Source organism: Prunus mume, linkage group LG3, assembly GCF_029339155.1.
Source record: "Prunus mume cultivar Tortuosa linkage group LG3, ASM2933915v1, whole genome shotgun sequence".
Taxonomy (NCBI): domain Eukaryota; kingdom Viridiplantae; phylum Streptophyta; class Magnoliopsida; order Rosales; family Rosaceae; genus Prunus; species Prunus mume.
The window spans coordinates 24,450,595-24,477,578 of NC_142700.1; the positions used below are offsets into that span (position 1 = coordinate 24,450,595).

The following is a 26,984-nucleotide window of genomic DNA, read 5'->3' on the forward strand; positions in this document are numbered from 1 at the left end:
TCATAAGTCAAACCTAGCTTACACTGTTAATTATGTTACCAAATATGCACCAATCTGACAACATTCATCTCCATCCTTTCTCTCATCTCATCTGACAAACCCAAATCAAAAACGACAAAACAGGTAGATTTTGGGACTCCTACTTGGACTCCACGTTTAATTAATGAAAAATGAGGAGGCTAATTCGCGTGCCCTACACGCGCCGCACTGCAGCTCTCCATTCATGTGGGCCACCACCATTTTAGGATGAGAGGGATAGAGAATAATAAGGCCCACGCGCTGTGGGAGAGTGAGGAATACACGCGCGCGATGAAGTAGAAAGTAGGACTGCAGAAGCACTGTTGCCCTAAATGAATGAGAGTTGTCATGTGACTTTAGAGACTCCACAAAACTACAAAAACTAGAGAACAAAAGTCTTTATACTCTCTCTCTGTCACTTTTATATATATTTATATCTCTCTCTCTCCTCCTACTATCTTATACTATTTGCTATTGCTATTCAGCTAAGTGATTATTGGAGAGAGAGAGAGAGAGAGAGAGAGAGGGAAGGGAGTTGAGAGGTAGAGAGGAACCCACCTCAAGTTGGCTTTCTAGGAAACATGTTGAGGAAGGGTTTTTAGGGAGAGAGTTAGAGAAAAAGATAAAGGGAAAGAAGTTGAGAAGCTGAGAAAGAGAGAGAGAGAGAGAGAGCAGAAGGAAAAGAGGAAGAAGAAGAAGATATAGAAGAAGAAAAAGAAGGGAGATGGATCTATGATGAGAGAGAAAGGTCACTGGGCACAATAGCAACAGCAGAAAATACACACAGGAAAGGTCGTTATTGCAGTTCTCTCTCTCTATCTCTCTCTCTCACACACACACACAGAAGAGTGTGAAGAGTGAAGATACATAGCATTAACTAGCTGCTGCTTTGGTCTTGTTTTTTCTCTGCTGCCTGTGGACTCAGTCTGGGCTTTGAGGGTCGGCCCCCACCCATAAGCAGAAGGGCCAGAAGCAGATAAGCGGATAAGCAGAAGCAGAAGCTCTCTCTCTCTCTCTCTCAATCTGTTTGTGTTTCTGATCAGAAAAAAACCCAACCTTTTTCCTTATAAAAGCCAGTCTAGTGACAGTAGAAGCAGTAGCTGCAGCACAGCAGCAGCAGTAGGCACTATTCTGCCATGTATATAAACAGCAAGCAAAGCCAGAAAGCCCCCCAACAAACTTCTCTCTCTCTCTTTCTAAATGAACCTAGCTTTATTCTCACATCGATCTAACAACCAAATTCTGATAGAATTTCAGAGACCTACAACACATAACACCCACACATAGATATTAGCTACCCATCCTTCCATACATTGACTTGCTCGCTCTCCTTCTCTCTCTCCCAATCTCACAACAAGAAGAAGAAGAAGAAGAAAAGAATATATATACAATTGAGGAAAAAAGGGGGGGCTAATTAAGATTGTGAGCAATTGGGTTTGTAATATACATTGAGAAAGAGGTTGAGCTTCAGTTGTGGCTACTACAAGGAGGCTGCCTTCAGATTCTGGTGCCTTTGCAGATTGGGTGGGCTCATCTTCCTCCACCAACTCCGCAGCCACCGGACGCCCCTCCCACCACCACCACCCCGACCTCGACGTCCTCTCCCTCGGCTTCAATGCTGGGCCCGCCCCCGCTGGACCCTCCTCCGCTTCCCCCAGCTCCATGTGGCCCTCCTCCGGCCCTCCCAGCAGGCCCCTCCCCTACAGCCACCTCCCTCCCGAGATGGCCGGCATGGTCGGCCTCCGTGACGTCTTCGTCGTGGCTCCTGCCGCCGCCTACCACCACAACAACCATCACCACCTCCACCACCACCACCACGATCCCAATCTCCTCTCCCCCTCCTCCGACCCTCACCATTCCATCAACGCCTCCACCAACCCCGCCACCGCTCTTGGTGTCGGGGTTGGCGTCGGCGTCATCCCTCTCCTCACCACCACCCCTTGTCTTGCCCCGCCAAATATCTCAAATGTCGACGATGACGAAGATAATAATGCCCACACTCCTACAGGTATGAGCATGGGCATGGGCATGGGTATGGGTATGGGTATGGGAATGGGTATGAGTATGAGCATGGGTATGATGAGCAGCGGCCAGCATCGAAACAACCGAACCGCCGGAGGAGGAGGAGGAATTCAGCTGTGGCAGCAGCCCCAGCCCCACTTCTTCAAGAAAACTCCACATGATCTGGCTGCTACGAGTCTCGGCGGGACCCACTTGGTTCAAGGTGGTGGCGGCGGCGGAGTAGGAAACAACGTTATGAATTCCGGCTCTGCCGCTGCCTCCGGGGCGTCGACAATGACGTGTCAAGATTGTGGGAACCAGGCGAAGAAAGACTGCACGCACAGGCGGTGCAGGACGTGCTGCAAAAGCCGGGGGTTCGACTGTGCCACTCATGTGAAGAGCACATGGGTCCCGGCAGCTCGGCGGAGAGAGCGGCAGCTGATGTCTGGTGCGGCTGGAGGTGGGGCTGGGTCTAATTCTGGGTCTACATCCAGTGCCAAGAAGCCTAGGCTCATTGGCGCCTCCCAAACGACAACGTCTCATACTTCCACTTCAAACACCACCCCCCCTAGAAGCTATGATACTAGCTCTAGTCACCAAGGTTGATTTAATTACTTGAATTAAATGAAATGTACTAGCAGTACTACTATCTTTTATAATTAGTTGAAATTATTTGAGTAGGGTTTCAAATTCTACTTAGTTTGTTAAATTCCCTCAACTATATAAAGATGTACAATATATCTATGTGTGCAGATGCTGGTTTCAAGGAGTCATTGCCGGGCCAAGTACGTGCTCCGGCGGTGTTCAAGTGCGTTCGGGTGACCGCGGTGGAAGACGGTGACGATGAGTACGCATATCAGGCAGTTGTGAAAATTGGTGGCCATGTGTTCAAAGGGTTCTTGTATGATCAAGGGGTTGAAGGTAGAGAGGGGTTTCCCAACATCTCCGAATTGCATTTAGGGGGTGGTGGCGGCACTAGTGGTGGTGGCAATGGTGGACGAAACGGGGCTTCTTCCCCGATTCTCGACACGTCGGACGTTTATGGGGCGTCTAGTGGAGGATTGCTGGGAGGTTCAAACTTTGGTAATCCAATAAATTGATGGTATATTCTTCCTAGTTCTGTGGTGTTAATTAGGTACTGCATCCGTTAATGAACAACCTAGCTTGGAAGGATTAACATTGTACTTGTCTAATTTTTCGTCTGCTTGGTCCTACTAATGATTAATATTAATTTCTTGTATTAAATTACTGAGACTAGTATTTTATTAACATGTTTAATTTCTTCTCTTCTTTATAATTGGTTTTCAGCTTCATGGTTTCTAGTTGTTAGTTAGTTGCATTTGCATCGCACTAATAAGTGGGGATTATAAATCCTTTTTTTGTTTTGTTTTTGTTTGAGGACCTTTCCTATTGAGTGGGGCGATGATATACTAAACTCACACACACAACACGGATAGGGAGACTCGAACCCAGGACTGGGGCCGGGGGAGCAAGTACTCAAAACCGACTTACATAAATCTTGTAATTTGCTAAAGAAGTGCATTTTAAGATACAAAATACCATTAATCCCATGGATATTATTATTATCATCATTTCTTTATTTCCTTTTCCCATATATAGAAGCTGCATATAGCTTTCTTATCATCTGCCTGTTTCCTCTTGTTCTTTCTTTTCATCAAAGTAGTGTTGCTTGTCAAAGGTGAAATCTACAGTATAAAGTATTTTCTTATTATTTCTTTTACCCCAATAAAAAGAAAAAAGAAAAAGAAAAAGAAAATCATTAAAAAATACATATTTGCGGTAGATATAAAGCTTATTAATTTCTTTTATGCTCTACAACTATTTCTTGCTTCTGTTCTGTGCACTATTGATTCATGTGCTATGACATGTATTAATTATTCCAGCCATATATTTTCGATATTAGGGCCAAATTAATATTTCACTGCTCAAGCTGATTTCTCTTTTTCCGCTTGCTTGTTCATGATCAAGGCAGAAGTAAATGTGGGACGACTTGTTAGTGCTGCTTTAGACTTTGGCATGAGAGAGAAGTAGTTGTAATGTTGCCATCATTTGTTACCAAAGAAGAAAAAGCATTTCATGCATGTCCTTTTCCACCCACTTTACCACTTTTAGCCTCTCTCTGCACTGTTTTGGACAATCGTGCAATTGCATGCGTTCATGAACAACAAATCATTTACTTGTTTCTCTTTTGTATTGTAATGTGGGGGGTAAGTTAGGCTAGCTTCTCATCATAGATCCAACCTTTATGTTGTCTTAAACTTTAGTCTTTTCGTTGTAAAAACAAACATCAATCCCTTCAGATGTATCCTTTGTTCCTTATAATTTTGATGGTTATATGCACTAGCTTCTCGCACCAGTCTCTATAAACTTTCCACAAAAATAAAAAAGAAAGAAAACATTCTCTATTCATTCTTCACGATTGATTAGTATTTTGTAATTTAGTCTCCTATATTGAATGCTAATGTATGAAACAAGGCACTGTGTCCGTCCCTTGCATCTGAGTTTGATTCCCCGTACATTAGTTAGTGTAATTTAGAATCTATTGTGTTATGTGATTTGTGGTTAATTAGCTAGCAGGATAAGTGCTGTACAGAATGGTTGTTTGGCTTCATCTGATGATTTTTTTTCTTTATTCTTTGTGTGATTGATGGATGCCGTGGATATAGGTGACTTGTTTTTATTTTGTTGGAAATAACGTTGCATACAAATGTTGACTAATGTTGATTAATTAAGGGGTGTCTAAATTCATTGCCTACTTAGATTTTTTTCTCTTTCCCCCACATGCTGTCCCCTTGCTTGTCTGCACTAATATATATATAAACTAGATTGGTTTCATCATGTGGATTTCATTCACATTCATTTTTGTTTTATATTAATTCTTCCTATGCTGCACATGATCACCTTTTCTAAGTCTAATCCCTTGTTTGACATGCCTATAGTTTCCTTTTGCTTTTCGTATCAGACATATGTAAATCCTCATCACTGCTATGTCCACTATTTTTTTGCCCGGAGTATCAGTTGGAACTGAATATGGAACTTGCACTTAAATTTGTAATCTTTTAGAAAAATATTGATGAATTTATAGCTCAATTGCTTGTATTTATTGTTTCTTCCATGTAAATTGTGAAGTCACCTGTAATGTGATAATAGTGTTTGTCATAGTCTGCTTAATTACTGTTATTATGTGATAGTCTTGCCCAGTAGACAGATTCATCTTGGAACCTCGAGAGACTAATCACTTTGTCGAAATTGTTAAGTTCTTTGCAGACAAAAAAACCGATTGTTAAATGCTTATAATTAGTATCCTTGCAACACTTTCTCATTTTTTATCAGTAGGAAAATTCATTTAGATTTGTTAGTGCATGTCATCTACATATATTTAAACTGCATTAGATACAGATTAGAGTTTTCATTTGCGTTTGGATTCATTTGGTATAGAAAGGAAGTGCTTTCTGAATACTAATCAAGGCACCCTAGGCTAACAGCAATACCCTTCTAGAGATTAATCGTAGTGTATTTATATTTTTCGATATAAAAAAGCTTAGTCGATGCGTGTTTCTTTCTTTTGATTTTGAATGTGCAATTCCTGAATTCTATATTTCTCCAATTGGGTGCTGTTCATCCTTCAGATCTGTGCAGTCGATGTTGCAATTTGGCTCTCGATCGGAGGCTATATATGTTTTTAGACAAGGTTATGATGATATATAGATCTTTCCATGGCTAGAAACTATGAGATTTCCACCATGTGCGGTTGCAGATATGATTTATTGCCAATCATTCTGTCTTTTAGATCACTTAAGAAGCTGGTTAGTAATGATGTTTTGATTGGGTTACAAGTAAAATATCCTTATTCCCTTTCCCCTTTTTGCTTGTCCAGGGGGTTTTTGTTTTTGTTTTTGGGTTGCCCAGGGTTTTGTTTTTGGCATCATATCTGTTAGAACCTAACGCAACTATACCTACCCATATCCTCGCTTCCTGGTTTGTGGTGGCTTCATGTATGCAAATATTTGCCATTTGTAGCTCTAGTGACATGACCTAGTGTTCCCTAGGATAAGATGGCTAGAATCACCATCGGTGGCTAATCTCCAACAGTCTCAGTTATTCGTGCCCATTGTGCTATTAGGCACTACTAATAGTGGGGTTTATCGACATCATCTTGTGTCACGGATGTAACTGGCTATAATAATGTTTTCTTTTAGTGATATGTGGTGTAATATGGCAGTTCACTAAAGTAAAATATATGATTCAGAGTCCATGTCACTATATACCACTGAACTTCCAATATACACATCTGAAAACGCGTACCTGTATCATGTTAGCCAAATGCTGAATCAAACCTAGCCACATGGATCCTTGGTTTATTTGAACCATGCATGTCATGACTCATGCATATTAGGGTTTAGGATGGTCTCTTAAATATTATTTTGACGTTTTTGAAAGCATCGAAAGATTTTTTTTATTGTTTTTCCTTGTCCTGTAAAGCTAGCTTTTATTTTCTACAAGAACAAGATATGCAGTCTTGAGCTAGAAGGGAGGAAAATAATATTTATTCTTAGACTTTCTATTGTCAATTTATTGTAACAAAAAAGCAAAAAAGAATTGTAGGTTTTATCGACCTTTGAATGATACCAAAGAAGGTTTGAGATTCAGTTTTTGATTGGATACCGTTAAATATTATTTTCAAATTTGTCGTGATGAGTTGAAGTTGACGAACTTTTAGAAATATAGAGAAAAACTATGTAAACTAATGTAATTTCATTAAACAAAAGGGAGCTAATTGACCAACGGGTTTAATTCAGTAGAAAATGGCATTGATTTGCAAATCAGTATTTCAGGTTCGAACTTTCATGGCATTGTGCTAGGGTGTGTGAGAAACCTCCTACCCCTTGTAGGCCAGTCTTGAAATTTTGAAGGTCCTGTGTGAAACTTCAACTCGAGTCCTCGCATAATATAATATGGAAATTCTAAAAAAATTAAAAATTGCCATGACTTAATGTCATAAAACAATTTTTTCATAACTAAAATTCATCATCAATTAGCACGTAATAACAAACAATCACAAATCAAATTCATAAAGTTTTTAATGTTTTCAATTGACAAATTTAAATATTAATATGTTCGGTAAAAACTTAAGAGTTCAAGAGAAAGAAGACATAATATATATATTGGTTTTGTTTTTGAGTAGAAGAAAGGTTTTTTGTTTTGTTTTTTGTTTTTCCTGGTTTGGGTGTGATATCTGACTAAGACTCGAACTTGGGTCTTGTACCAAGGGATATGCACTAAAAACAAGCTACACCAAATACACTTTTGTTTCATTGTGCTGCATGCTGGAGTATATACACAATTTTTATAATATTAATATATATATATATATATATAATATAAAGTAAAAAATTTTTGGGGACCCTATGCAATGGCGTCACTTGCACCATATCAGGTCCCCCTACTTGTAGTTTAGACTATCGCTTGTATTAAAAAAAAAAAAAAGAACTAATTGAACTTGGCAAAAAAAGAAAAAAAGACAAAAAAGGAGCTAATTGAATTTCATTTTATTCCCTTTAAAGAGAGTGGCAGTGGTTCAGAGCACTTAATTTTGCGTGGGCATATTGCTTCCAGTTATGGTAAAAGTTTCACATTCAAGAATATTTGATTGCCTTGAAATACTATGCAAAAGAAAATGGCATCTATATGAAAATTTGGAAAGCATCAATACAATGCACTATTGGAAAGAAGAATATATATAATTTTTGTTGCTTCACCTCACAATTTTCATCTTTGGAATGAAGAATCCTACACACCTTTTTTCCTGGATTCCAGGCTTGGTACAACATTTAAATATTTAAATATTTCTTATTAGTCTGAAAAGCTAGGAGAAAAAAGAAACCAAAAAAAAAAGGCACAAGGAAAAGAGGAAAAAGTTGATAGGTTCATTGACATTTTAATAAAATGAAAGTCCAATAGAAAAGTAGGTTTTGAGCACTAATATTGAATTTCCTGTTTATGATCATTTTGATGGTATTGATACTCTATCTTTTAGTGGCATACCATTCTAATGAACAACCCTTTTGTTTTCTTTTCTTTTATTACCAAAACCCATTGACATTTGATTTTTTTTTCTTTTTCTCTTTTTGGTTTTGTTTTATTCCCATTGTCCAATGAGACATTATGATTCTCCTTGGTGATGCTTCCTTTTTCTTTCAACATGTACTCTAATTGTAAATCATGAAGTGAAAGCATCCACGATCATGTTCTTTATTTTTTTAGTTCAAATTTAGCAAAAAATATTAAAGCTATTTTTAGAGCTCTTTATAAAATTTCAACTCCAACCATACTCCCTAATTTAAAGAGTCATAAATGATTTTAATATTTTTTAATTCAATTTTTGAATAAAGTATAGACACAAAAACAACAAAAAAAAAATACTAGCATAAAATAAATGGTTAAAATACTATTAAAATAAATGAGTATTAAATTATAAGAAGACACTAGAAGTCCTTTCTTACCTCAGATCAAGAAGCTTCTAGAAGTCTCTATTTTAGGAGGTGGCTAGGGAGTATAGTTGGAGTTGTATTTTTCTAATTGCTCCTTAAAATTTGCCTAAGGAGATGATTTTAGGGAGCCTATTGTGAATGCTTTGACTTTTATGTGAAAAAGGCATTATCAATGATACCTCTCACATTTCCAAATTTACAGTTTCCACTAGTTGTGGGGATTAGAAATGTATTCAAGATCTGGCGATTTATGTATCGGCAAGAAGTTGACCTAAGAATGTTTTTAAAACCTCGGATGCATTCGTAATTGCTCTTAAGAATGTTATTTTTCACTTGAGATCTGGTGATTTCATTAGCTATTTAATCTCTTGAACACCATCATCTGTCTGGTTTTAGGAAGGCTGAGAAATTTGGGGACCATTTTCTCTATCCCCCACTAGCATCAATAAGAGCTCATCAAATCCTGCTTAAATCGTTTCCTCTTGGCAGGTTTGCAAAGATGCACAAGAAATAAAGCTACACCAACCTTAGAATTGAAAACAACTTTGGTTAAAATTAACATTTTCTAGTCTATGCCAAACCACGGGATCCAGATATGCGTTCGAAACATATTCCTGCAGATTATTTCCCATGGCATAGACAACACAACATTTCATTTTTGACATCACTGAAGCGCTGCACATTAAAATTTGAGATATGGAGACTGATTAGCATCACACTAGTTTAGCAAACAGTTGCAATCCTCTATAGCTATTACCAAAAGTTTCATATCTAAACTTTGCAATCTACAAGATAACATCTATAAATTTTGTCATGGCTCCCACTTTTCGTTAGGTACTCAATACATTAGGACATGCTGACGCCAGTCAGCTCTACTTGGGCAGCTGCTGCATTAATGGCATCAAGAACATCCATCTTTCCCCTGGTCACAGCTTCATCAATTGGAGTCCTCTCATAGCTGAAGACAACCAGTGCCACAATCATTCTTATAATAAAAGGAGTGCACATCTTATATGTTAAGGAAAGTCAGGCGTTAGTTAACATGTTCAAATGGGTACCTGTTTAGTACACTAAGATTAGCTCCTGCAAAGATCAATTTCTTAACCACCTGCAAAGGCAAAAACGTTAGACAAAAAGTAGAATGAGTTAATATTACTGTGCCAAAACAAACAAAATATTCACCTCAACATGTCCATTCAGGCAAGCCCAATGTAGAGGTGTATTCATCTCCTCATTTGTAGCATTAAGATCCTTACGCAAAGAAGCACAAAATTATTATAATTTATCATAATAACATATCACAAGTCGAGAACAGAGAACATGCAAGAAATCTTTTGCCAGATATCACAATGCAAATAACATAAATAAAATTTAAGCTTCAAAATGAAAAAAAACAAAGAACAATCATAACCTTAACCGATAAGCCTTTTTGTTGAGTAAAAGACATTAAAGTGCTTCATACCAGTTAAAGTAGTTGCTCCATTTATAAGATGCGAGTTTTTATATGGAAGAAAACTAGTTGGTATTTCAACGTACTACCCTTATAATCAACCAATGAGTCATCTGCCTAACAATTTAAGAGATCATTTTTGTTCACCACTTTAACCCAAGGTGTAGCATCACCACCATAGCAATGTGTCTTATACTCTAACCATGGTTAACTTATATATTAAATACATTTAAATTCACCACTAACTAATTAATAACAACTAAAGAAAAGTTTTAATTAAAAAAAAAGTACTTTCCCTTCCAAAGCCATTGTGCTCATCCTTCCAGCGTCCCCAAGCTATTGTGGCGGTGGCCATAGCTTGTGAGAAAATCACTATTTTCTTCTCTCCTTCTCTGTGAGTGTTTGGGTTCTATCTGAACAGCACTTAGCTTCTATAAAATTCCTTGCACAACCTTCCCTTCAAACCCCTCAATTTTCTTTCCTCCCACTAACTTCCAATCCGCCATTCATCTAAGCTCCACATCCAAAACCCATTTGAAATGCATTAGGTCTATAATAGGGACCAAAACCCAATTGATAAGTCCTTTTATCGAGATCCTAAATCTATTGACTTTATATTCTAACATGAGATTGATACTTACAGATTTCCTTTACAATCTTTTTTGAGAGAAAATAAAACACAATTTCCAACTAAAAGACTGTTATATATATATTTTTTTTGAAAAGGAGAAAAAGAATGTTAGATATTGACTTAAAAGACCTTACCACTCCTCTACTGATAAGATACTCCACAATGTCAAGATGTCCATTAGCAGAAGCCATATGTAGTGCTGCAATCAAATGTCACAGTACCTCGGTCAAACACAGTTACACAAGCTTGTAAAGTGGTTCAGCGTGAACAAAAGTTTCATTATCACTTGGTATAATATAACAATTAAGAAAAATGCATAACATCAATATCCCCATCTAAGTCTTGAAATTCAACCCAGAAGAAACTCTCATTTCAATAGGTATGTGATTGTGTGAACATAAGATAACTAAATATCTTCTCTTATGTATGAACATCATACCTACATATTGTTTGTGGTTTAATTGGGGGGGAAAAACCATTGACCAAGAACTAAGAGAAGATCATTTGCAGAAAAATAAACCTTAGAAATAAGAATTTCTCACTTAAACCATAAACGTAGCAGCATGACATATGGGAATAAATAACATTGATTCAAGCCATGCATAATCATTAATCATCAACTTCTGAAGTCTGTTATAATATTAATTCCTGACAAGGAATGAAGTTTCATTATGGTCGGGTGTTTCAACCAATTTTTTTTTGGTAACGTGTTTCAACCAATTTATAAACAAGGATATAATAGAATCTGTCAACTTGGTGAAAAAAATAGTGTATCAGTTACACACTACAAATCTAGCTCAGCCCACGATTTATACATAAAGTATTTCAAAAATTAATTAATTAATTAGAATTTAATTTAATTTAATTTATTTTTAATAGAAACATTTTTTATTCAAAATTTGAAGGATAAAAAACGAGGATATTTAGAACACAGACAAAAAGAAAGAAATCCTAGCCGGTGAAACAAAGACAAGGCCACTCAACACAGAAAATAAAACAGCCAAACATAAGACAACCCCTTAAAATACTACAGCCAGCAGATTGCGCATAATTGTAGGATAGGATATATCCTTAAAAGCAAGGGAAGTTGATGCCCAAAGGGCAGCCCAAAACTTCACTCTATCCCATAACTCTACCACTCCCACTCCCTTATAATCCTCGAAGATTCTCCCGTTACGTTCCAGCCACAGGTTACAGACCACTGCCTGCATCAGACTGCCCCAAAGAATTTTAGCTTTCTTTCCCCTTCCCAAAGCATCAAATCTGATGGAAAAAAGTTCAAAGCAGCCTTCCAGTATTGCCCATACCATGTTAACTTCCTTTAGTAACGTCTCCCACAACTTTAGAGAGAAAGGGCAATGAAAGAGGAGATGGTCCACACTCTCCCCTGCCTTATTACATAGAGCACACCAGTGAGGGCTAAGGCACATAGAAGGGCAGTGTCTCTGTAGTGTATCACCTGTATTTAGTTTTCCCAACACCGCTTGCCACACAAAGATCTTAACTTTTGGAGGATTCTTGGCCTTCCAAATTTGAGTGTACGGAGAGAAAACCTCCCCTTCACCACTATTCTGAAAATGAGAACAGAGAGATTGACAGGAGAATAAACCGGAGGGGTCTAGCTTCCATCTTCTCTTATCCAATCTGGAAGTAATTAGAATTTAATTATTAATGGGAGCTAGAAAGCGAATTTAAGCAGTTGGGGGTGCGGAGTGAGGGTTGGGGTGGTTTTCTTGGATGCAATTCTTCTCCCCTTCTTTTTAGCATTTTTTTCCCATCCCATTCATACAGCACTTTGCATAGGGCTTATTTATTGGGATGGCATCACTAAAAATCACGCCTCAGACCCTTTTTTGGTTGGGTTGGGATCCTTAAGCTAAGTTTGTTTTATATGTAACAAAGTTAAACCTAGTCTTGATCTAGGACTGCGAGTTACTTTTATTGCCAAATGTCAAAAAACAAATGTTCAGGTTTAACCCCCAATTTATAAAATCTCAGCTGAACCCAAAAGTATGCCACTCTTCCAAAAAAAAACTAAAACTGAATATGCAATGTCAAATGCCAGTTGAAATGCCGATGAAACAGGGGAAGAAATGATGAGGAACCAAATGTGCTGGGATCTGTAAAGATAAATAAAGAAGAGGCAACTGAAAGCCACATCCTATGCCAAATACGGCATTGCACCAGCAAGTTGCCTTACAATGCCGCCTCTTCTATTCTAGCTGGATCTATCCCTTCGCGATTAGAATTTCACATGATATTTAACTAAAACACGATATTTTCAAGCAAAACCATGCGAAGAAGCATCATTTCACTAGAACCCCAGAGGATGATATTCCAGGTGTATTTTATTGAAACCTTGCAAAGCAGCATCCAAAGGTATTGCCCATCCAAGCAACCAACACAGGATTCTGTTCCTTCATATCAACAATATTGACTAAACCTTTCATGGGATCAAAAACACTAAAGTTTAAATTCGCTTCAATAGTCCATTTGAAATGCATTAGCTTTACAATAGGGATAATGAGGAAATCTTAAAGTCACAAGGAATTTCAAAATGATTAAATTTTAAAGATAGGAAGGATTTTTTCTGTCTAAAAAGGATAGGATTGAACAATCAAAACAACATCTTCACCCCAAACCCAATCACACTCTCCCATCCAAATACTCTGAAGAGAAAATCTCCACCTTTATGAGTTGTCCTCAGAATCTGGAATCGATTGTTCAAGAGGCCATACAGTAGTCAGACTCATACTCATTACCTTGTTACATACGTCTTGTCTTTTGAAATTTTGAGAGAGAGAGAGAGAGAGAGAGAGAGAGAGAGAGAGAGACAGAGACAGAGAGTAAAGGGAGAAGACTTTATTAAAAGAAAATTACACAATACAGAGGACATCTTGTCGACACTCTAAAGGAGAAAAAGAAACCCAAGACCAACATCTACCTACACTGAATACACTCTAAAATTTACCCAAGAAATCAACAAAGGGCTATAAGAAACAATAGCATTCCAATCTGGAAAAAAAAAACAGAAGACAGCTCTCCTTAAACTCTGATTACACCGATGCCCCAAAGAGATGCCCAGGAATGAACCCTCTCCCTCAAATCCAATCCTCACCATCCTCAAATGTATGTCACCCCATTTGACTGACCTTCCCATTACTACTAACGGCATGATTTAGTAATCGTTGAAAATAGTTTGGAAATGGGACGCTATCATAATTTGGTGCAATACAAGGTATGCCGATTTAAACACTTTAAGGAGGTCAAAATGATTTGTCAATATTAAACTGATTAATGAAATAACTAACAGCTTCAATGCATTATCCTAACCCCTAACTATTTCTCAAGGAAATGAAAACCTGATTCCTCACTTCCAAGAAGAATTAGGTTTTCAGATCTCTATCCTTCCCAAATCACCCTTGCATCTCCTCAACCTCTCTACTTACGTTCACAAGCTTCACAGATCAAATATCAATATCATCAACCTCTGAGACCACATACAAGTGAAACTTATCTACTGAATTTCAAATTTGACAACCAAATAAATATCCTTCAGATTTTCAATAAGCAAATTCATGAAAAATTATTGCTCTGGTTGTCCTGGTATCTACGTTATTGAGACCAACTACTATAAGAGGTTGAGGAGATGCTGTCCAAGTTTCAACAAATTCACAAGTGATTACGCACAGGAAAGCAGCAAACAAATAAAACCTCTGCATGATGAGAGAACAACTTGGTACAACAAAGTGTTATCTCATGCGTAATCTATCATTGCTTTAATAATCCAAATGAATTCCTTAACTAGTAAAAGAAAATTTCACATTTTAATAAGAGAGGAGAAAACCATAAGCCACAAGAAAAATATCTACCACTTTTAGCACATGTCAAATTTTATAACAAAAAAAAATTGTAAAACAGGGATGAATTTATAAAACAACAAAAATTATAACCTGTTCGGCCCTGAGAATCCTTAGAATCGAGAGAAACACCAGCAGATGCTAAGCTTACAGTGTCATCCATGTCATCGTATCTAGCAGCCTGCCAAACACAAAAAGATCATCTCCAACTACAATTTATTTCATGAAAGCAGGATATGAATTTCAATAAACATCTCATTGTACAAAACACAATATATCACATATGTTGAATCCTTTCATTCAATACAAGAGGGTACTTTAGAAAAGAGGATTAACTTTTGGAAAAGGGAGTTGGGTTACCTCCAGCAAGGCCTCAATGTTCTCCAACGATGTCGTTTGGACTGCTGAATCTTGAACTGCATTTCCCCCTTCCCCCATTTTGCCACAGCCGCCCTATGAAATACAAAAGCAAATGAATTTGTTCCAAGCATCAGTTCATGGCATACACAATTTTCCCAAATACAAAAGCATATGAATTTGAAAAACAGGACCATTTTCATTTGCATGCATAACTTTCCCAAATAAAAATTTATAAGCGGTAACACATACAAGAACTGCACAGTCGCTTCAATTTGGAGACGGAGAGAAGAAGAAGAGGAAATCAAAGGGTAACAGATAAAATCGCTTCTTTTAGCTTAAACCCAAAACCCCCAGTCTAAATTCAATCACTTACTTCTCAAACCCAAAATTAATTTATAGGAGAACAAATGGGATTACAGAACGAGTTTTTATCAAAAATAGCCAAAATTTAATCCATAAATTCATAAATGTCAGTTTTTTAAAATACGTTCAAATATAGCCAAAAACTCACTTAAATTGACTCAAACGCCCTCTAAATTATAACTCAATTACACCAAAAAGCTAAAACCCAAAATAACAGGAGCACAAAAACAAGATTCGCTTCGTCAACTTAATCATGCCTATGAATCCTATTATAAAAATGACAATGTAATTACCAAAAAGAAGAAGAAAAGTAACAGCCGATGTTTTCATAAATCCAAGCAATAAAAATCATCTCTGCGACTATGGCTTGATTCATGGGTTTTGGGAGTTTTTTACAATAAAAAAAGTTAAAGTCAGTTTCTTGACATGATAATTTTTAATTGAGAAAAAAAGTTGAACTTTCTTGCAAAATTCGTATCATAAATACTGCTAGTCTGCATATGATATGGGGGTTAAACTTTCTTGCAAACCATCATATGTGCTGCTGCTTTCCCTCAGCACAAGAGGTCTAGAAAAATTGCAAGGCCCTCGTTGTTCATAGACTATCTTCCCACAACACAAACTTGCCTATATTAACTTTGCTTTCCATTAAGGGTGATTGGCGAGGGGCAGTGTCCTTGTGTTTGAGGGTAGGCTTGGTGAAGAGTGAGGCTTGTGCTCAGTAGCTTAAGGCTTGGAAGAGCATGCTTTTTGGTTAGGTTTTAATTTAGAGGGCATTTGGGTCAATTTAAGTGAGTTTTTGACTATATTTGAATTTTTTTTTAAAATGACATTTATGAATTTGAGGGTTAAATTTTGACTATTTTTGATAAAAACTCTTACAGAACTCGCAAATTCTAACCAGCAAATAAATAACAAAAGCAACGAAGCTATTTGTTCTTACCGCGAGAGAGGAAGAGAGAGAGAATGGTTGTCTTCGTGCAATTTTGTCACTTAGAAAAAGAATTCTTAACAATGTCACCCCAAGGAATTTTCCCACATATTGGGTTCTACATGGTTTTATCTTGGGTTATTAGTTTATTTTATTTTTTATTTTGGTTTAAAGCAATAAAGATTGCATGAGTGAAGAAACACAACAATCAGGGCTCTAGGTGGGGAGGGTTATATTTAACTCTGTGCTATATTTAGCTTCCTAAAAAATAATTTTATAAGAAATAGTGTCAGTTCAGGTTATATTTTAACCATCTCCAGTAACAAAGGGCTAAATTTAATATTTTAATAATTTTTAGTATATTATGTAAATTTATTAGTTAATTTAATTAAACTACTATTTATATCCTATTAAAATACATTTTAGAAGAGAAAATATTTTAGGATATGATTTTTGATATCCACGTGTTGGCACGTGATTAGCCCTATAAATTTATGATTAGATATTTTTTTTGTTCTTAAAAAAACCTAAAAATTAATTGAAATGAAAAAAGATGAAGGATAATTTGTAAAAGAATGAAGAGATTGTGAGAAATTATGTAAAAGGATGAAATTAAGGAAGGATAATATGTAAAATGATGAAGATGTTGTGAGAAATTATGTAAGAATGAGGTAGGTATTTATACAAAAAAGTTAAGAATTTTATTTAAAAAATCATTTTTCAAAATTTTTTTTAAAAAAAAAAAAAAAAGCTAGTTGACGTCATCTAACAGCTAGGTGATGTCAGCTAGGCTCATCCAATTATTTAGCCCGGGCTAGCAAAAGGGCCACATGTGGCCCTCATATTAGGAATTGGTCCTTTATGTGGACCTCTCTTTTTTTGTAGCGGTTTGTATAGCCCACTCTTGAAGATGAGTTTTGGGTATATTTGAGGATATAATCCTCATTTAGAGATGGCCTAAGCCAGTTGGTTAAGGTAGCGTGTACGTCATGTTGCACTCAAATTCAATCTCCCTCCTATAGGTTAGAATAATTCAGAATATTGCTTTGGCAAAAAAGAAAAATAAGAAAAGTCATTCTCCAAGGCTTCATTGCATTTTGACGAATAGGTGCAAAGTATTGTACCACAAAACTTAATCCAATTAGAGTTACTGTACGACAGACTTGCAATTGAAGAGTACAAAGCAGCTTTGGAAAAAAATCAAGCTGTACCACATTGTAGTACAATTTATGTCATGCATAGTTTCTTCTGAAGGAAAACATATGGTTAAGTAAAGAAGATTTGTACTAGAAATTCTAATATCCTATTCGTACCATTTATGTAGTACAATGGAGAGAAGTACTCAATCAAGTTGTTCTATATAATATGTTCACATGCAAGACATGGATACCAAGTTGTGGTAGTAAAACTAGAACCAAGTTGTGTGGCTAGCTATTATGCTAATGCTAAAGAGGTAGAGGGGTTCCACAGGAGCGACCTGGGATCACATGTGTGCACCCTCACACTAACACAATGTGCTGCATTGCCAGTGTATTGTGCTTGATGTGTTCTCAGGTCGCCCCTGCAGTACCTTCTTTTACCGCACAATTGAAGTGCTGTAGATTTGGTAGTACGGTGAAGATGGACTGGTGATGCAGGTATGTCATGCCTACCTTTGATTCTTTGTTGTGTGATTGAATCTTGGTCTTTTTTATTGTCTTCTCACAATATTTTGTTTTTTTCTTCTCGTTTTTTCCACATTTACCGTAAAGAGGAGCTCCTCAATTTTAAGGAGCCAAGTTTTTTCCTGATATTAATAAGATTGAAAAATGTTCCGGCTGATATCAAATCATTGAACACAAAATTGAATAACATAATGAAACCAGTGTCTTAGTGAAAATAAACCATGGTGAGTTAATAAAAAAAAATAATAATAATAACATTAAAAAAAAAAAAAATCTCTGGCGGAGTGCTAAAATAGAAGAACCCGCCAGCTAATGTAACTCTGGTTACAACTTTTATAACCCAGATAATCACATAGTGCACTACAAAATATAAATCAAAACTGCTTGTCACTAATTTATCACCACTATAAATCAAAACTGCATAGATGCTAACAAAAGCTTCCAAAATTAGACCTACCCTAGCTTTGAATAAATCAGTGACTAAATTAGTATCCTTACTGGCTTTCTTTTTGGTGTGGCCCAATCTTTACAGCAGGCTTTTTTTTGTGTGGCCAAATCCTTACAGCAGACTTGATGGCAAGTAGTTCTTCTTCCCCAACTTTCTTCCAGACCCCGCCTATCATGAGATGACCACTGACATCTTCTGTGGATAAAACATGCTCACTATCTGATACACAGCCATCCTCTGTTTCCCTCAACTTCTTAACACATCTGTTATCTAGTAGCTGTATATCGGAACTAGCTTCTCTCTTGCCGCTACACTGGTTCAATTCCCAGTTCTCTTTTCTTCCTAGTAACTGAGAAACCTTTTCTGGGGCAGCATTAAAGTCCAGAACGGGAAGGCAACCAGAAGATCCAACAGCTTGAGGCAACATTCCAATTGGACACGGGTTCCATGATTTGGCCAGAACCCATCTGCTAGTATTTCCAGCATCACCATCTGTTCTCTTCACTACTTTGCTCTTCATTTTGCGCTGTTTAATCATCTCTAGCTTCTTTGCTGCTTCACTTATAGACTCGTCTTCGTTCTTAAATACATTAGTTGAATGTTTAAGAGAATCATCTTCTTCAGTAACATCCAAATTTGATGAAACTAATGAAGAGAGTTTGTTCAGTTTTCCCAATAGGTAGTTGTCCCCTGTCAGTTGTGCAAGATGGACGGCAGAATCCATGAGCTGGTTATTAGCAGAAGCTGATAGAACAAGGCATTTACGTAGGAGTTCCATCAGAATTGCTTTCGATATCGTTTTTTCTCCTGAAGAAACTTTGATCTCAGGTGCGGAATCTTTTTCAAGATGAGGCTTTAATCCTTCAAAATTCCCAACCAGCCACTTAAACAGAGAAGAGAGGTGTTCAACTTGAAGTATCTCTGCCCTGTCTGATGATGTGCGAACCCCTCCTAAACAAATTCACAAAAGCAGCAACAACGATCACTGACCCATGTCCAGTATTAAAAATCAGTCCAGTTGAAACCAAGTAAATATAATTAGATTACATGCACAGACCCGCCATAAGTTTACCAGTATATATCTAAATACGGAGCAACTAATACATAGAAAAATCAGGTCATGTGATTACCTGTCTCAAATAGCACTGCTTCCTGAGTCTCAAACATATCAAGAGCTGCATTCAGGAGAGCCAGAAGTAACTCTGGTTCCTTAATTGAAAATTTTGTTATCACAAGCTTCCACTCATTCAATGAAATATGTAGGCTCGGGCCATTTTGGGTGTTTACTGGAAGCTTCGAGGAATCTGAGATATTTATAGCATGCAACAAGATCTCCAACAGTACAGAAACAACTTCTGAGGAGAAGGAAGCATACAACCCTACAAGACTTTTCAATATCTTGGTAAGGTCTTTCTTAGAACCTGAAAAGAAAGTACCTCAATCAACATATAAAACATCCAAGTATTTAAAGACATCCTTCAAAAGTTAGCTAACAGATTGAGATCCTCTCTATTTGCTTTCAAATGGACATCCAATCGTGCTTAAGATGGCTGTCAATATATACTACCAAAAAAATAGCGACTTTCTCTGAAACTGATACCATCATACCAATATGACATGCAATTATTAAAAGACATATCCTTCAAACATTAGAGACAGATTGAGCTCGTCCCCATTTTTCTTTCAAATGTTGACTGCTGTTCTTTAGTACTGGACATCCAATCATGATTTAGACGGCTCTGAGCATACTTTAAGATAAGTGACTTTCTTTAATACATGCTTCCAAACATTCTAATTATGATTGGCAGTAACAGTGAAAGACTAGGTCCTCTACATTCCTTAGTCAAAGGAAAGGAGCCCAATTCTTAGCTCATTAATGTGATATGCTAAGTACTTCACAATTCTTGACATGACTAATTACAGAAAAGATAGCCAAGAGGGAACATGAAACTAAGTTTTAAATATGGCATTACGTCATCCACAACTTAAAAAAGAAAGAGGGGAATGGAACTAGATACATGATTCTATTTTTTGAAACTATAACAGATTCTCAATATGCACTCTGTTCTATCACTAGTACCTATACAATTCCATACTTTTCACTACATTAAGGATCATATCATTTCTCACTATTACCAATTGTTTAACAATATAAGACATATCTTCTATCAACACCATTATCCAGTTGACTTAAAAAACAATGAAACCATTATATCGAATCTAATTGGGATAGACTACACGTCCATTTTTGAAGTATTTAAAAATAATAATAATAATAGGAAACACCGTTTTTCTATGGCCAACAACAGGCAGATTTTGGCAGGACCAAACCTAGTCCACCCATGAATGTCAGGTTTGGAAATGTTTTTGAACAGGTTAGGGACAGAAAATCTCTGGTAAAGTTGAGTTCTGGGACGGTTTGGTTTTGGGGTTACATTGTTGAGATTACAAATGGGAAAACCCAAACCAAACTTACATTGTTTATAACTCAATGGTTGCATTTGTGACTACTTTAACATATAATGACAACCAGGTTTATATTTATAGGGGTATGTGGAGTTAGGATTTATGCTTTTCAGCTAATCCGACAACTAGTACAAGACCGGATTTGCTGTTAATCCAACGATTTGACCAAACTTTCCTTATTACTTCCGAACTGCAGTCAGATTTTGTTTAATATAAATAAATCTAGACTCTCTCTCTCTCTCTCTCTCTCTCTCTCTCTCTCTAACCAAACATTCCTCTATAACCAAACAGTGTACAACAAAAACACATTACCACCTCCTAAGTCCACTAAATTACTAAAATTAGGGATAAATCTTACGTCTAGATTTTGATGAATGGATCTCGCCAGCCATTAGTGAGAAAAACTTTATTACGCCTACAAAGCCATTTACTACTTCTGCCACCTATATACAGATTGAAATTTGAAACAATGAAAAGCATTATGCAATAATAAATGTTCATTGTAAACTATACAACTAAAACAAAACTCCTACTTTTACAGAATTTCTCCACACACTGTCCTACATGGCTTGCCACGCACATCACTTATGCCCACTGGAGCAAGTGCCCAGTAAATGCTAATCCAGTGACCAGACATATGGTTACTCAAATAAAATATGTAACCAAATCTAAAACCTGACATATGAAATATATCCATATGTCTGAAGTATACATCGTGTGCATGATACATGTAGACAATTAGTTCTGTACCGTAGCTTAGCTGTGTAAATGCCTTTTCTTAGAACACAACATAATTTTGACTCTCCCATGTGTTTGTGAGATTGTTTGCTGACCGAAATACATACCATGATAATTTCTATTTCCATTTCATTAAAAAAGAATATTCTCCAAAAGGTAGTGAAAAAAGACAAACTCTAAACATAAATTTAAGAATTTAGAAAATTATAGCTTCCTAATTCTAAGGGCATTCATATACTGTGCTTTTCCATCTTCAGAAAATAACTCCGAATAAACAGTCCTAGATTATTCCTTGACAAAAGAAAGAGTGTCAAAGCATATATTTCATTGTTGGATTATGACACATGACACAGTACAATTCCTACAAAATCTGGCTGCGATTAACATGAGAGGTTCTATATGTCATAGGTGCAAGGGCGTATTGCACTCTCTGTAAAATCATTGGAAAATATTACAACCTATGGATCAAAGATTTTAGGCACTATAATCAACATAATTCGAAGAAATAAGTTTTTCATACCACGTTTTTCCTTGACTTTTGAAGAAAGCGACGGAGAGGTGTTCTTAACTCTTAAGCAGAAAGCCAATTCATGGAATTTCGACCTTATCTCAGTTCTGATGTCAGCAGTCTCATTACCATGAAACGGAATTGCCTTCTTCTGAGGCTCCCAGTAGTAGTACTTCAACCAATCAAGGGCCTAAAAACACCAACCATGGATATAGTTTAACATCCCAAATTTAAATTGATTCTTTGTTTCCAAATATAATTGGTAAATACATGTTAGTGCATCACAACAATGGAAAGAAATAAATGAACTTTCAGTTGTGGAGCCATGTTCAATCTAAAATTTCATACACTGACAAGTTTCATAGTAGTTATCCATGTTCCAAACCATAAAGGATTAAGATAAGTGTGAAAGGCCACTTTTCTCCTAAAAAATAACTTGGTAATATTTTCCAAAAACTGATAAATTGTTCATAATAATACCCTATTATTACATTCATAAAACTAGGTCATATAGTTTAGAATTTTCCACAAGTTAAATAAGTGAATACATGATATCTTCTGTAAACTGTTTCTTGCAGTCGAAAGGAAAAACAAAGCCAGTTGTAACAATTTTTAATAGAACTCAGAAATCTTATCAACAAAACAACCATTCTGTGCAGCACCCACAATCAGTTAATCCAAACACAAATGAAATTTTAGTAGGAAACTTATTAAAATAAACTAGATGTGTTGGACATAAAATCTAATCATAAAGAGTAAGCATTAGAAGAATCGGAAGGAACAAAATTTGAATTACCAAGCATGCTGCATACCTTAACTGAAGCACTACGAACAACCTCCAGTGCGGGAAGTTCACGGTGAGATCCCTCTAAAAATCAAAGCAATAACCAAGTGAAAAAAAAGAAGAAGAAAAGAAATCAAAGATCAAAAGGGTATCATTAGTGTTCAAAAGATTACTTCAAAGAGTATGCTTCGGTCGAATGGGCATGGCTGGTAGTCTAGACTACAAAAATCTTAATCAATGAACCAATGATAAATGTGCAGATTAAAAGTAGGAGTTGCTCACCATGACGAATATCAATCAGTGTACGTGGAATGCCAATTGCATCAGCAGCCACAGCAATTGAAACCTCTGTTTTCTTCCGTGTCTTCTCAACAACACCATTCACAAGCCTTTAGAAAAAGATAGCATGTAACAACATGTGACACAAATAAACAGGAGGAAAAAACAAATGTGAGTTAAGCATTAACCCCTACAATATTGAGTGATATATATATATATATATATATATATATATGAAGGCCAATTCTCGTATGGCCAATGAATTGCAAATACTTAATTTCTATGTTCTGTGCCTAATCATGTGAAACCCTGAAAGGAGGCAATCCACAATAAACTATCTTGATATATTACAAATATCAGGAATGTGACAGGATATAGAACTTATAACAAAAATCCTGCATGTTACAAGAACCCATTTTAAAGGAAATCTTATATTGAAGATAAGCACTGAATGCATATATTAAGAAAAATTCCTGACAAGAATTTTGGATGCTCAAGGATTTTCTTCCAAATGACCAATAATAAGAACATATACATCTATCCTGCATCCCTAATATCATGCTGGAGCTCTTTCTAAGGCCTACAAAATTTTAGTCAATCAAAACAAAATTTCAATATTGGTGAAGATACAAGGCATACAGTGAACCAGTAAACATCACAAAATACAGCACACCATGCAACTAGCCTATGCATCTTACAAGTAGTCTACCTCTTGATCAGCCATTCAAACCCACTCCAAACTACCAATAGTTGATGAAGGACCTTTTTCTACAAATTATTGCACTGTGGATACAATGGTACTACTACTAATCACATTCATCCACACATCACCATATGATAAGGACTAGATAAAAGAATGGAGGGATTTAAGAACCAAAACATTAAAGGATCCACACCTCATGATTGCCATACAATATAACATGGCCAGCATTTCGTCTGAAAGTGAAGCATCACTTGATTGATCTGCTCTGCAATTATCCAAAGCATCATTTGACTGGTCCTTTCTATAATTCACAAAACACATACATGAAGTTGTTACCAAAGTAGGACAAATACATTATTTTCGGTTGGAATTTAAAGCGATAAATGAGATAAAATTACAAACAGAAACCACAAAGCAAATAACATTTGGCATTAAGTATCCCCCTGCCCCTGCCCCTCACCGGGGATGAAAAAAAGAAAGATATAAGAAGTGGATCAAAAAATGCTCAGAGAATTTGGAGGTAAAAGGTACCTAAAGTGAGGATCTTTTTGATGAATTTCAATAATCGACGCCGTAACTTCAATTACAACAGGAAGACAACCTCTGCTTCTCCATGCTGATATCTTTAAACAAGAAGTCAGAGATGAAAGACATAAATACCGTTTCCAGAAACCACCAGAAAATTCAATTTAAAGCAGAACCCACTAAAAAATTAACTTCCTCCATTGTTTACAAAATTATAGGAGCAAATAAAAAAGATTTAATCATATTCAACAACATGCTAAGAATTTCATGGCGAGCCAGCCAAAAGAGTTTTTATTTTTAATTTTTTTCAAGAAAGAGAAATAAACAGAACAGCATCCACATGGAATTTCTGATATAATGCTAAAATAAAATATTTGCTTCCGGGCTAAGCAAAAAGAGCACATAAAGTTCTCTTACTCTTCTTAAAGCGGAGGCCACAGATTCAGGTGAATTCGAAAAGAGAGATTCGTCGACGAAAAGCCACTCGTCCCAGCTCAACCACGGCACTAATTTGTAGCTGTAGGATGCTGATGACGACGGCTTGGATATCACAAGTTGGTCATAATCTGTTGATTCTTCCTTAAACCCTAAAAGTGCCTCCATCAGAACACTTCCACTCGCTTTGGCTCTAGAAACGATTTAATAAAGTAACAATTAATGATAAAACAAATTACATATGAGAAAATAGCAATCAGAAATTTAATACGAAACAAAAAATAGTTCTCCCAAGATGAAAATTCAAAAGAGGCTGTGATTTTGAGCTCTGAACCTAGCAGCTCTTGTTGCTAGAGAGGAAGAGTGACGTGGTCGTTTGGTTTAGGCGGCTAAGCCTCTGGGAGATGGCAGTTTAATTTCAAAACTAGAGGCGGAGAGAAAGATAGAGACAGAGAGAGAGTAAAAGAAATTTTCCTCCGCCAGAACGGAAAACAGCAAAATCAAACGACAGCAACACCCAGAAGAAATTTAACATCTTTCCAATTCTATTTTTCCTAAAATATCCATAACAATAAAAACCCAATGAAAATATATAAAATAACAGCCAATAATAGAACAGAGAAATAAGAAATCAAAAAATACTACAATAGTGTTTACCTGTGGGGTGTGGGGGAGAGCGAGAGAGAGAGAGGAGGAGGATTGGTCGTCGCCGCCGAAGAGGAGGAGGCGTCGTCGTCGTCGCCGGTGGTTTGTGGTTGGATGTAGATGGGAGCGCAGCTGCTGTAGAGGCAGCAGGTAGTACTGGGGCCTGCCTTTGCGGGCATCATATTTTCCTTTTCCTTTTCAAGTGACCTGACCAAAACGACGTCGTTTTGGGCTCGGTTAATTTTTTATATATAAAACTGGGCCTGTTGAATTAAAAACCAAAAAACAATTAACATAAAATCAGCCCGATACCCTCCCCCAAAAATTTGTCTCAAATGCACTTTCACCCAAATAAACCCTATCTCCTTAGCCCATCACACCCAAACCAACCCACCACCACCAACCCAGCCCTCTCCCTAATGTGCTTATAGTTTTTGTTGTACTAATTGATCAATGGCGGACTTAGGAATTTTTATAAGAGTGGTTAAATATTTTTTTAATTTTATAAGAGATATATTATAAGTTTTTCTTTTCTCTTGAAACAAAAATGTAAATAAAATTTTATAAATCAAACAAGGCCACATTATGAGCAAATATATCACAAAGAAGTATAGAATATAACTAAATATCAAATCAAACACATTGTTCAATTATTTGAGATCCGAGTTGAGTAAGTTCCTCAGAAATTGAAGTATCAACATTAGATGTAGAAAGTGTATTATTGTTATCGTTACTGCTTTTTTTGAGGAATGAATAAATAGTCTTTCATCTCTTTGTCGGTCTATTATCATCATGTGACATGATATCATAACAAGAAATACTAGACACCAAAAATCATATATACTAATTAATAATTCAAGTTTCAAAAATAAAACATATATAACAATTCTCAAAAGTTTTCACCCAAACCCTAAATCATAAAAATTTAACAACAACAATTAAAATTGGAAATTGAATTTAAAAAAATAGAAGAAAAACTTACCAAGATTGAAAAACTCACTGAAGATAGGTTCGTACAAATTTTTAGAGGGGGGAGCTATTTCTTCTAGGCTCTTAAGGTTCAAATATGGCATTTTGGGTGGCTAGAATTGTTAGTAGTGTGCCCTTAAAGCCAACTAATTATACGATAATAAATGTTAAGGACATCTTATGTAATGACTTATTAAGTTATTCATGGGCAAGACCAGTTGCTTTGAACCATGATATTTGGTATATTATCATAACAGTCAAACAACTATAGTCCTAGGAATATACAAGTGAATGTGAGAACTATGTAATGAGATTGTATACATCGAGACTTATCATCTTCCTTAATCCTAAATGTGTTCTTGGTCATAGGACTATCAATTGGGCATTGATATTCCGCCAAGACCAATACACAAGTATCTTCTCTATATGTAGAGAATGACGAGGTCTCAAGTCATTAAGTGTAGTGACACCAAGATATGTGTGTAGGTGCTTGCAGGAGAACAAGAACACTGAAGCTATCCAATACATGAGTTCTAGAATGGAAGTCTTTACTCACATATCAAACTAGAACTCATAGATTGCAATGGTGCAAACTAATCCTTAGATATGAGACATTATAGATGTCTTGTGGCTATGTTGTTTGTCTTTGAGGGCACTGTACAGTTGTGTTATAGAAGACATGACCTAAATGTGT

The 26,984-nt window shown here is 36.4% G+C and overlaps 3 protein-coding genes and 1 long non-coding RNA gene across 5 annotated transcripts; 2 read left to right on the forward strand and 2 right to left on the reverse strand.

Annotated features, from left to right (window-relative positions):
• Positions 1 to 615: 615 nt before the first annotated feature.
• LOC103327114 (uncharacterized) lies at positions 616 to 3,313 on the forward strand. The gene is made up of 2 exons (XM_089048943.1): positions 616 to 2,620; positions 2,773 to 3,313. The coding sequence occupies exons 1-2, from the start codon at positions 1,681 to 1,683 to the stop codon at positions 3,117 to 3,119; spliced, it is 1,287 nt and encodes a 428-aa protein (XP_088905069.1). The 5' UTR covers positions 616 to 1,680; the 3' UTR covers positions 3,120 to 3,313.
• Positions 3,314 to 9,058: 5,745 nt separating this feature from the next.
• On the reverse strand, positions 9,059 to 15,248 carry LOC148919186 (uncharacterized). Its single transcript, XM_089049235.1, has 7 exons — positions 15,082 to 15,248; positions 14,833 to 14,925; positions 14,566 to 14,653; positions 10,747 to 10,811; positions 9,714 to 9,782; positions 9,590 to 9,639; positions 9,059 to 9,489 (listed from the first exon to the last, which is right to left on the reverse strand). Exons 2-7 carry the CDS (start codon positions 14,908 to 14,910, stop codon positions 9,378 to 9,380), a joined length of 462 nt encoding a protein of 153 aa, XP_088905361.1. The 5' UTR covers positions 14,911 to 14,925; positions 15,082 to 15,248; the 3' UTR covers positions 9,059 to 9,377.
• Positions 15,249 to 17,499: 2,251 nt separating this feature from the next.
• LOC148919187 (uncharacterized) lies at positions 17,500 to 19,524 on the forward strand. The gene is made up of 2 exons (XR_016125359.1): positions 17,500 to 17,763; positions 18,323 to 19,524. It is a non-coding gene; the product is annotated as an uncharacterized LOC148919187 (long non-coding RNA).
• Positions 18,020 to 25,495, reverse strand: LOC148919188 (uncharacterized). Of its 2 annotated transcripts, none has more exons than XM_089048863.1 (9): positions 25,334 to 25,495; positions 24,659 to 24,869; positions 24,248 to 24,339; positions 23,910 to 24,017; positions 23,017 to 23,123; positions 22,763 to 22,818; positions 21,963 to 22,140; positions 19,369 to 19,659; positions 18,020 to 19,189 (listed from the first exon to the last, which is right to left on the reverse strand). In XM_089048863.1, the coding sequence occupies exons 2-9, from the start codon at positions 24,842 to 24,844 to the stop codon at positions 18,285 to 18,287; spliced, it is 1,923 nt and encodes a 640-aa protein (XP_088904989.1). In that variant the 5' UTR covers positions 24,845 to 24,869; positions 25,334 to 25,495; the 3' UTR covers positions 18,020 to 18,284. The 2 variants fall into 2 exon arrangements, with proteins under 2 accessions (XP_088904989.1, XP_088904991.1); XM_089048865.1 differs by lacking the exon at positions 25,334 to 25,495 and adding an exon at positions 25,011 to 25,156.
• Between the last annotated feature and the right edge of the window lie 1,489 nt (positions 25,496 to 26,984).

What these genes read in the sequence shown, in the direction of transcription:
- LOC148919186 (XM_089049235.1), bottom strand. Translation starts at nt 14,910, where the DNA reads ATGGGGGAAGGGGGAAATGCAGTTCAAGATTCAGCAGTCCAAACGACA. An exon ending in GCCTGAATGGACATGTTGAG is followed by an intron (nt 9,640 to 9,713) that starts GTGAATATTTTG and finishes TTGCCTTTGCAG; the next exon opens with GTGGTTAAGAAATTGATCTT. An exon ending in AATCTTAGTGTACTAAACAG is followed by an intron (nt 9,490 to 9,589) that starts GTACCCATTTGA and finishes GGTTGTCTTCAG; the next exon opens with CTATGAGAGGACTCCAATTG.
- LOC148919188 (XM_089048863.1), bottom strand. Translation starts at nt 24,844, where the DNA reads ATGGAGGCACTTTTAGGGTTTAAGGAAGAATCAACAGATTATGACCAA. An exon ending in ACTGATTGATATTCGTCATG is followed by an intron (nt 22,819 to 23,016) that starts GTGAGCAACTCC and finishes TTTGATTTTTAG; the next exon opens with AGGGATCTCACCGTGAACTT. An exon ending in AGCAGTGCTATTTGAGACAG is followed by an intron (nt 19,190 to 19,368) that starts GTAATCACATGA and finishes GAATTTGTTTAG; the next exon opens with GAGGGGTTCGCACATCATCA.
- LOC103327114 (XM_089048943.1), top strand. Translation starts at nt 1,681, where the DNA reads ATGTGGCCCTCCTCCGGCCCTCCCAGCAGGCCCCTCCCCTACAGCCAC. An exon ending in TACTAGCTCTAGTCACCAAG is followed by an intron (nt 2,621 to 2,772) that starts GTTGATTTAATT and finishes CTATGTGTGCAG; the next exon opens with ATGCTGGTTTCAAGGAGTCA.